We start from the raw sequence: 11,419 nt of genomic DNA, 5'->3' as shown, positions 1-11,419 counted from the left end.
CCATCCCCTCTTTTAACGTTATTTTCACAGAATTAGTAAAATAACGTTAACATTAATGCATTTTCACTTTTGTTTCCGACCGTCCACACATATATACATTATACCAGCATACCGCAAGCGAGACGTAAAAAAAATATATAAAATGACAATCAGAATATTTTGACCAAACCAAATGGATTCGCCCCCAAACATCACCTACACAGTCCATCCCTAGTCCCCTTCAATTTCATTCCCTCTCCTCCCCCCCCCCCCCCCCCCCCCCATTTTCAATCCAATCCAATCCTTCGCAGATACATTCAACAATCACTGCACACAATCACAAACAATTTTCGTCAAAAACGCGCAACACTCGACCTCACAACATTTGCTTGTTCCACAAGTTTTCTTCAACCAAACCCTAGAAAAAACAATTCATCAAGTTTCAGGTCAATTTACAAAAATTGGATGTTGTGATAATGTTTAAGCTATGGAGATGGTATCAAAACTGTTTATCTGTTCATCCGGTCAAAACTCAGGTCATCAGCTCCGGTTTAATTTGGGGATTTGGTGATATTGCAGCTCAGACCGTTACGCATGCTAGTTCCGTTAAGAGAAACCCTAATTTAGCTTCTGTAAGTGTACTTCTTCCTTCGTTTGGTTCCGTTTTCTTTCGTTTCGAATATTGTGCAGTTGTTTCCATTGAATAATGGTTATGGTTTTTGAGATAGTTAAAGGTAGATGATCAAGTGTAGGATAATGCAATGCAGGTGATATGTTTTGATTTGATTCTGTTGTTATGAAGCTGGATGATCAGATAATTAGTTGTTTTAGTGTATCGTCATTTGGTTTATTTTAGGGATTGAAGAGTATGCATAAAATTGATTTATGTACCATTTTTGAGCTCGTAAAAATGTGCACTTATGACTTAACGATAAACATAAAAATTGATTTGTAAACGAGCATCTATTTATATCTTATCTTTTATTTCAACACAACCACTTCTGATTTGTAAATTGACCTATATTAGAATTGGTATGAGTATATTGTTTAATTTTTTTAACTATATAGATATCAGATTTTTTTAAAAGTACGTGACCCGCGAAATTGCGGGCCCTGTGCATGTTGTGCCCAAGAAACTTTCGACCTCAAACATCATCAACTTGTTTTTAACGAATGATTATGGATGATAGAAGAACTTTACATTTAAACCTGGTTTAGCGGAAGCATGTTACCGAATATAATCACCAACGTACGGAGAATTGCGCAAAAGTCTTCTAAATCGATACCCTTCACAAGATCATGTCCTATTTCTGATGAAAAGCCAAGATACAGAGTCCTACACAGAATAGTCTCCATCTCATAATGGTAGAATATAAGCCACAAATAAAAAAAAAATCCAGTGTGACGGTTTAGTGACGAAAATGATGGTAGTGAATAGTGACGCTATGTGCAACGCCAAACAGGTCGTCAGTAATTCGAGGCAGAATTAGATACACTACACGTGTGCCGCAAACAGAGATCAGAGATGTCTTGCAATAGTTTACAATGCGTCACGGATTTTTTCTACGTCTAAAATACGTCACTGTTTGTGTCGCTATGTGCACGGTTCTTATGAGGTGTCGCTAAGTGGACCACTGGTCTTGTATATATCTCTTTAATTCATTTGACAATGTTTATGTTGAACTCATAACATGGCGGTTTCGACCCATTTGCTAACGTGTATGTCAATTTCGGTCTAACATGTCAAACAAGGGGAATATGTCTAAAAGATTTATTGTGTTTTAGATATATTATTTTTGTAAATCTAGTTAAATATATTTGCTATTTGTAGAAAGTATAACTTTGGCAAAAATATATAAAAAATGAAATGTTTAACCGATACTCGTTCCTTTAAACACCTTGAACTGTCCATCTTGCTTGGGCTATGAACCAGACCGAAAACCGATTAGAAGAAGAAACCCAAACCGGAGACCGGAATGTTAAGTGATTGTCGGGTCCGATTCGGTTTGGTTGGGCGGTTCATTAGTTGGTTTGGGCCAGACCACCAGACAAGCCTTCTAGAATGGGTTGTAAAAGTTATGGGCCTACAATTATGTGAATGTGACGAGCCACTCATTTAGCTTTTAGATTATGGCCCATCAATGTTCAAACTTGTTTAGTTTTAAAAGTATGGCCCATCAGACTATAAATTGGTTTTCACTTTTCAGAAACAGTACTATCCATCTAGGTTATTTAGATTTGATAGTTGGGCCCATCTATTGATGAACTATATCATTAGGGGGAGACTATTTGTACACTTGGTGTGTAGATAGTCAGCATAAAAAGGATTTTTTTGTTCTATATGCACACCTTGGAGTGTCGAGCTGTGACTAAAGCGCAGCGTTTTGATCCGGTCAACCAGACAAAGACTGACGGGTGTTTGACGGGTCTGTTGACCGAACCAAAACGCCGAGCTTTGGCCGCGTTTTGGTCTTGTCAACCAGACACCCGGTCAGTCTTTTGTCTGGTTGACAGGACCAAAACGGGGCCAAAGCTCGGCGTTTTGGTCCGGTCAACAGACCCATCAGACACCCGTCAGTCTTTTGTCTGGTTGACCGGACCAAAACGCCGCGCTTTAGCCAAAGCTCGACACTGCAGGGTGTGCATATAGGACAAAAAAGCCCTTTTTGGTGTGCATATAGGCATTTGGATGTGCCAATAGGTACACCCTATCATTATTATATTATATTATTATGTAAAGTTATATAAAAGATAATAAATATGATTACTATATTTATGATACACCAAAAATATAGAAATTATGATAAAGATCAATCCTTTATATTATTGTTCCAAATAAAAAGAAAACTATTATGTTTGACCCGCGCTTTGCAGCGGGATCATTAAGACAAATAAAAAGTAAACGTAAAAATGATAAATTACGCACGTGCGTGTAAACTCGCAAAATTCGACTGAAAAAGCAAAATATAGAAAAGAAAAACTAAGTCGGCTTAGGACCCGCAAGTTTTGAGGGATTTGTTAAAGTGTAAAAGAATAGACGTAAAAACGTTGAACCACACGCGTCAAATGTGTTGCAACGTGTTAACTCCCAAAATTTAGAACGAATCGTAAAACGACAAATTTTTAAAAGATATAAAGTACAAAGGACCAAAGTTGAAAGTGAAAAAGTGTTGGGGTTAAAAATAAAAATTATTTGTGATAAATATGTAAAAGATGAAAACTATAGTGTTAAAAGTGTAAAAGATGAAAACAATGAGGGTTTTGTAAAAGATGAAAAGGGTTTAAAGAGTAAAAGAATTAAAGAAAAGAAAAAGGAATATTGTTTCTTCTGTGCGGAAAGAAAATTTTGTAAATTAATATAGGGTAAATATCTTGTTGTGCTATTATAATTATATTATATTATATATAGCTATAATATGTGTTAAAATACTTATATATTTCCAGTATAAATGTGCTTGTTTTTCTTATCTCATTCCTTTTCCTTGTTTCTTTGTTTTGTGAGGTTTGGGCTGCTTGGTCTCTTCTACTTGGGCTCTCCTCCTGCCTTACTGCTGGGCTTCCTTCTTGGGCTTATAGTCGTTTTATACAGCTGGATGTTAGCTGGTGCTTAGGGTTTCTAGCCCATATAATGGGCAGAAGGTTCTCGTTCAAGACACACGAGCTCCTCACTTTCTCTTGTCTTCACTTTTGTACGCTTCCCTTGTTCCCTATCCTCACAAGTACATTCGTGAGTCTAGGGCTTATCTACACTTGTACAGATCATCCGATTGGAGATCTTATTTGTTCCTTGTTCAGTTGTTAATCTGTGATGACAGATTTGTTCAATCATTGTATTTGATGCTAAGATTACATAATAAAACTGCTTGATTCTTGAGTTCTGACAATATGTAACATTTCTGTGCAGTTAGGTTTGTACCATCAGCTTTGTTGTTTATTTGGGTTCTATTTTGTTGTATGTTTTGTTTTATCAGTTCTACTTCTTATGAAATACATCAGACTTTAGCCACATTTTCCCTCTTACTTTTTTGCTTTACACATGCTCATCTAACAAAACCATACATCACCGACCGAAAGACATAGTTGCGCTGGCGTAGAAAAGGTCGTCTCTTTTGTTGTCAACCACCGTCTCACATGAGATTAAAAGACGACCTTTGTTTAGTAGCTATATACGATACAACACTTAACTATAAAGTTATTATTGAGTACGGTTCTTTACTTAAATATCGCTTAATGATGTCGCAATTTTATCCCATTTCATATTTTACTTGAGCAGTCTAATTTGTTTTTTATACATTATTATTCTTTGTCATTTGTGTAGGATGATCATAAGGTTATTGGTTTGTTTGCTGTGTGAGTGACTGATAAATTACATATTTATCTTTATTTTATATTGCAACAAAGACAACATTTATTGAACTTTTAACAAATGATTATGGATGAGAGAAGAACTTTACATTTAAACCTGGTTTAGCGGAAGCATGTTACCGAATATAATCACCAACGTACTGAGAATTGCGCAAAAGTCTTCTAATAGCCCATAAATACAACCGGTTAGTGTATAAAGGCAAAAACGTTTTTCCTACGCAATTGGCATTTGATGAAATAATCTATTTAGAAAGATCAAAGGAAAGGATATATGTCAATTCATTTATACTCTTGCATCCTGTATATAATGACATGATTAGCTTAGCTTGTGAGAGTGACAAACAACAAAGTATGTATGAGCCACACATAAATATAAAACTCAAATAGCCATACAAATAAAACAAAACAAAATAGAAAATAAAATACAACTAAGATATGTAAATATATTCAAGCATTCAATTGAGTAGATTCATGAATTGATTGCACATGCGGTAGTGTTGGTATGCAGTTGTTTGCCTACTTCCCTCTGGTTATCACTTATCACCTCTACCCTCTTTAACAAGCACTCTTTGACTAGACATGTAGGACCCAAGAAACTTTCGACCTCAAATATCATCAACTTGTTTTAAACGAATGAATATGGATGATAGAAGAACTTTACAATTAAACGTGGTTTAGTGGTCTTGCATATATTTGCAAATCATTAGACAATGTTTTAGTTGAACTAAAAAAAAATTAGTTACTTAGAGGTGGCGTGAGTCATTTGCTAACGAGTATGTCAATTTGGATTTTGTTTAATTATATAAAAAAAAGCGAGTAAGATGGATCTAACATGTACAAGTGGAAGTTGTCTCAAAGATTTTTGTTTTAACCCATACTCATTTTGACGTGTCAAAAAGCTTGAACCGTCCATCTTGCTCCGGCTATGGAGCAGACTGGAAACCGGTAAGGAGGAGAAACCCAGATCGGAGACCAGACTGTTAAGTGATTGTCGGTTCTGATTCGATTAGGTTTGGTTTGGTTTGGTTTATAAGTTGGTATGGGCCACACAAGCCTTCTAGAATGGGTTGTAAAAGTCTTGGGCCTACAGTTATGTGAATTAGTGAATGTATGAGTAACTCATTTAGCTTTTAGATTATGGCCCATCAAAGTTCAAACTTGTTTAGCTTTAATGGTATGCCCCATCAAACTATAAATTGGTTTCAGTCTCCAGAAACAGTGCCATTCTTCAAGCTCATTTAGATTTGGTAGCTGGGCCCATCTATTGATGAATTATATTATTATTATTAAGGGTATTGGATTTTATCACCCTAAACTATTAGCTATTGGCCGCTGCCACCTCCAACTACACTTTGACATCCGTCACCCCCAACTTTACACTTAGTGTGTTCTGTCACTACATCATTAACTGATCACTAACTTTAGATCTTGTTACTATTTTTTTGGGGTGTCAGCGATCTTAGGAAGGTTTTAGAGCATTCACATCCAAGGAATCTAAATATGTGTGTGTTGTTTTTAAAATATAAAAAGTATAAAAAGTGGTTGTGAGTGGAGGAGAGAGAAAATGTTACTGTTCATCTGTATATTTGGGGGGACACTGTTCACCCCCTATAATTTTTTAATATATTTTGAAAGTGGTTGTGAGTGGGGGAGAGAGAAAAGGTAATGATAAAGGTATAATAAATATTATTTAATTGAAAAGGAGAAATAAAATGTAGTGTTTTTTAGTGTAATTTAGGGTGAAAATATGGTGGGTTGGATGTGAATGCTCTTAGGGATCTTAGGACACCCCAAATGTATCGTAACATGATCAAAAGTCAGTGATCAGTTAACGACGTGATGACAGAACACACTAACTGTTAAGTTGGGGGTGACGAACGTTAAAGTAATAGTTGGAGTTGAAAGTGGCCAATAGCCAATAGTTAAGGGTGATAAAAATTACAATCAGAATATTTTGACCAAACCAAATGGATTCGCCCCCAAACATCACCTACACAGTCCATCCCTAGTCCCCTTCAATTTCATTCCCTCTCCTCCCCCCCCCCCCCCCCCCCCCCATTTTCAATCCAATCCAATCCTTCGCAGATACATTCAACAATCACTGCACACAATCACAAACAATTTTCGTCAAAAACGCGCAACACTCGACCTCACAACATTTGCTTGTTCCACAAGTTTTCTTCAACCAAACCCTAGAAAAAACAATTCATCAAGTTTCAGGTCAATTTACAAAAATTGGATGTTGTGATAATGTTTAAGCTATGGAGATGGTATCAAAACTGTTTATCTGTTCATCCGGTCAAAACTCAGGTCATCAGCTCCGGTTTAATTTGGGGATTTGGTGATATTGCAGCTCAGACCGTTACGCATGCTAGTTCTGTTAAGAGAAACCCTAATTTAGCTTCTGTAAGTCTAGTTCTTCCTTCGTTTGGTTCCGTTTTGTTTCGAATATTATGCAGTTGTTTCAATTGAATAATGGTTATGGTTTTTGAGATAGTTAAAGGTAGATGATCAAGTGTAGGATAATGCAATGCAGGTGATATGTTTTCATTTGATTTGATTCTGTTGTTATGAAGCTGGATGATTAGATAATTAGTTGTTTGAGTGTATTATAATTTGGTTTATTTTAGGGATTGAAGAGTATGCATAAGCAAGTAAGCAGCTCTGATGATTAGACCACCCGTAGTGGGGTTTTTTTGGCGTTTTCCCCAAAAAAAACGCCCAAACACGCCATCTAACCGCCCCCGGGGGCGTTTTTCTTTTAAAAAAACTTGCCAGAGCGTGCTTTTTTTAACGTCTTCAAAATTTTCATTGGCCAATAGCATTTTTTGATGTTTTTTTTATTTAATTCTATTACACCCCTTTTAACATAATGCCCCACAATGCCCACATGCTGACTGGACCGCCACATGCCGCAAAATGCCCAAGTATTTTAAACTGATTTGTGTCGCGCAATGATGAATTATCAGATATTAAGGTGAAACAATCTGATTAGCAGTTTTAGTAGGTAATCTAAACGCTAAAATGGTTAGTTATTGGGCTATAATCTTGAGAGTTAATGATTAGTGTTTATTCCTAGCATGGTTAGAAACTTAGAATGTTATATTCACTTATCAACTTCTCATGCCAGGTTTTTTTTTTCATTGTATTTTCATATGGTTTTGGCAATTATCACTTTCTTTTTCTTTCATGAATAGGTTTGATTAAAGGGAAAATCGCGAATTTAGCTTTTTTTTTTGTCTGGGCATAGTTGTCAATAGCGAACAACGGATGATAGCGAGAAGCTACCTATACGCTAAGTAGCGATAACGATCAAATAGCGGGCGCCATTTCATGTTTAGCGATACACAAGAACAAAATTTTAGAAATATTTTGTATGTATATTTTACCAAAAAATATAAAAACGCTAAAAAATTTACAAAAATCTCGCTATTTACCACTATTTGTCGCTACCAGCTATATAGCAACACATGAACGCTACACTATCCGCTATAGCGGACGCTATGCTCGCTATTAACAACTATGTGTCTGGGTGTGTTATACCTCTATTGATCATGTTGGAACAGATTTACATGTATGGCCATGAGATACGCGAATCTTTAGTCATGTATCTACTTTTATTTGCTTTGCTTAAGCACTAGGTATTTTCATTCTATATGCGAATAGTAATACATATGCGAATAACACTACATACGTGAGTTTATATGCGGTATGGTGGATTGGTGTCTCATTGATACGTGCAAATTACTTACTTCCATGCAGCCATGCAGTAACACATGCCACATTGCCTAGAACCGTAGGGCGGTTGCATGGGGTGGGGTATTTAAGTGGAATAGCGGGTCTAACTGTCTAAGTACCTGTACGAGTCATGTATAGTGGTAGGTTAAGTATCTCATTCAGTTCAGTTACTTTGTTGTTTGTTTTTCTTTTCGTAACAGTTGTAATTCATGCGTATTTGAATTCCAAATAAACTACTCTCTCAATTCTTTCTTCTTCTGAAAACAGTACATATCAGCGTGCTCCAATATTGATGGGAAAAACCGTATCTCATGGCTAAATCAGTGATTTTTTTTTGACATGGATATATAGGTGTAACACACCCAAGCAGGGGCGTACCCACATGTATGTTAAGGTGGGCGGGCGCACCCCTTGAAAAAATAAAATTTAGTGCTAAATTCCTGGTAAAATCCCGACCGCACCCCTTGAAAATTTTCGTTCGCACCCCTTGGAAATTTTCGACCGCCCCCTTAGGAAAAAAATCTTATGAATTTGTAAAACAAATACGTAAACACTGATTTTTTTTTTTTTTTTTAAATACAACCTAATTAACTTTCCACTTAACTAATTAACTTTCACTTAAAACAGTTAACTTTCTCTTAACCTTTAACCCAATAAACACACCATAACTCAAGCCCAACCCAATCTAATAATCTAATTTGAACTAAAATATAATAACCCAACCCACCGCAATTTCGGCCACCAAACTCACGAAAACAACATCTCATCACTATTTTCGGGTATGGTTCGATTATTTTTTAGTTTTCTTGTTTTATTTGGATTTTTAGGAGAAATACAATTGTTAAAAAAGTTTGAAATTTTAGCTGTTTTGTTGTTTTTTGAAACTTTAGTTGGTTGATTTTGTTGTTTTAGTTAAAGTTTACTGTGTTTAAATGGTTAGTTAGAAGGAATCAACAATTAAATCTAGGGCTTGATTTTAAAGTTGAAAATTATGAAGTTTGGTGATGATTATTTAAGTGTTTAGTGTTTAAATTAGTTGTATATGTTATATAGAGAAAGACTTGCTAAGAAATAGTAGCTATAGATGTTTTGAACTTTTGATAGATTTCAAAAAATGAAAACCCGTAGAGCGACATTTTAAATATGTTTGTAACGACGTTTGACATGTTTTTGATAGTTATATAAATTTTAGCTTGATATTCTTTTGTGTTACATGACCCGACCCGATATGAACTGAATTTTTTATATGCCTATGGGCCTAAAATCTTTAAAAAATTCCGCACCCCCATGAAAAAATTTCTGGGTCCGCCACTGCACCCAAGAATTATAATTGTTGTGATTTTTCTCTTGATTATTTGTTTGGCGAGCATCTGTGACTTACCTCAGTTTTCGTATAACTAGTAATAATTTGGATTTTTTTTGTATTACATGCTTTCCGCATTGAAACCGAAGCCTTATATTCTCTATTCTATCATTCTATGAGCAAAACTGACATGCCAGCGATCTTATGGATGTATATATTGGTCTGATTAAATTCTTACACGCATATTTGTTTACTAATTACTATTTACTTGAAAACAGTTTGCACTTTGTTCATCCATTATGTTTCACTTCTGCATGATATCACTGTCACTGTGTATTCGTGTTATTTTTACTTGCCATTTAGGTACCTATAGAAATGTCGAGCATATGATTTAGAGTAAATTACTTTTTGAGTCCCTATGTTTTAGTGGTTTGAACCACTTGAGTCCAAAATCAAAAAGTTTAACGCCCTGAGTCCCTAGCCATTTATTTTATAACGTTTTGAGTCCAATTTTGTTCATTTTACAACGATTTGAGTCCAAAAAATTGGACTCAAAATGTTAAAATTTAGACTCAAAAGGACTCAAATGGTTAAAGAAAATGCTTATAGGGACTCAGGTCGTTAAACTTTTTGCTTTTGGACTCAACTAGTTAAAACTACTAAAACACAGGGACTCAAAAAGTAATTTACCCTATGATTTATCATATTTAAATGTTTGAATTATATATTTGTCTATATTAACTCCACAGGAGGAAGAGAAAGAATTGCATATCAACTGGAGACGTGTGGCTACCACAAGCTTATTTGGAATGGCATTTGTCGGACCCGTTGGTCACTTCTGGTTAGTAATCTTTTCAGATTTTACTAAAATAACCCTTATGGTAAACTTGAAGTGCATAATTTATTCGGTTATTTCTAGCTATTTAGATATGATAGTCTTGAAGGTTGCTGTAGACAATTTACCAATGTATTGTTCTTGTAGGTATGAAGGTTTAGATCGGTTTTTAAAAGTCAAACTTCAATACCAACCAAAATCCATACGGTTCGTTGCAACTAAAGTAGCACTTGACGGGATCATTTTCGGGCCAGTGGATCTATTCGTTTTCTTCACTTACATGGGCTTCGCATCCGGAAAAACTTTTAATCAAGTGAAAGACGACGTGAAGCGCGATTTTCTTCCAGCGTTAGTTTTAGAAGGCGGGATTTGGCCGATGGTTCAAGTTGCCAATTTTCGGTTTATTCCCGTAAAATACCAGCTTTTGTATGTGAATTCATTCTGCTTGTTGGACAGCTGTTTTCTTTCTTGGCTTGAACAACAACAGGATGCCGCTTGGAAACAATGGTTCAAGATTTTGTCGTCGAACGAACATAAAAACAAAGAGGATTAACGGGTCAGATTTTTGGCCCATTCATAATTCAGGGATTTTGTTGTTTTTCTTTTGTGTTGAATGTTTTGGATCTTTGAGAAGAAAGTGTTTGCTTTTAGCTGTAATTTTTTTTTTCAATAATCTTTTGCTTGATTTGTTATATAGAGTGCATAGGAACTATGCAGTTAATGCGGTAAAATATCGGATATCGGTCAAGGACTGATATATGAAATATAGGTTATCTCGGTGAGATATCGGTAATTTTAATATAATGCAGAATTTATATATATAGCAATTTAACACCAATAATTCAGTGATATATCGGTTATATCGGTCAATATCGGTAATATATCGGTTATATCGGTCAATATCGCCGATAATATCGGTACCGATATTTTGGCCGATATTTGACACCGATATTTTACTAAGAGACCGATATGACCGATATATCACCGATATTAACTGCATATATTGTTGGTCCCAGCACACATGGTTAGTGTGTCGATTGCTTGAGCCTGGGTGGGTTGCTTTGTGTTTAAATGCGCAATTCTGTCATGTCAATGTCGGTTCTGTGTTATATTTTGTTACTAACCAGTCAAATGGGTCGAAATCATCCGATGTAGTTGATGGACGGCTGTGAGAGTAGTGATGATGGTCCGTAGCGATT

The 11,419-nt window shown here is 35.6% G+C and overlaps 1 protein-coding gene and 1 long non-coding RNA gene across 2 annotated transcripts; both read left to right on the top strand.

Moving 5' to 3' along the window:
* Positions 1 to 243: 243 nt before the first annotated feature.
* Positions 244 to 3,857, top strand: LOC110883371. Its single transcript, XR_004864264.1, has 2 exons — positions 244 to 611; positions 3,482 to 3,857. It is a non-coding gene; the product is annotated as an uncharacterized LOC110883371 (long non-coding RNA).
* A 2,525-nt stretch (positions 3,858 to 6,382) lies between these two features.
* On the top strand, positions 6,383 to 10,905 carry LOC110883365 (protein Mpv17). The gene is made up of 3 exons (XM_022131143.2): positions 6,383 to 6,750; positions 10,135 to 10,226; positions 10,368 to 10,905. The coding sequence occupies exons 1-3, from the start codon at positions 6,595 to 6,597 to the stop codon at positions 10,771 to 10,773; spliced, it is 654 nt and encodes a 217-aa protein (XP_021986835.1). The 5' UTR covers positions 6,383 to 6,594; the 3' UTR covers positions 10,774 to 10,905.
* The last annotated feature ends 514 nt before the right edge of the window (positions 10,906 to 11,419 follow it).

Source organism: Helianthus annuus, chromosome 1 (assembly GCF_002127325.2).
Source record: "Helianthus annuus cultivar XRQ/B chromosome 1, HanXRQr2.0-SUNRISE, whole genome shotgun sequence".
In the NCBI taxonomy this organism is placed as follows: domain Eukaryota; kingdom Viridiplantae; phylum Streptophyta; class Magnoliopsida; order Asterales; family Asteraceae; genus Helianthus; species Helianthus annuus.
Note: the sequence above shows the minus strand (reverse complement) of the source record. Positions and strands in the feature narration are given on the sequence as shown.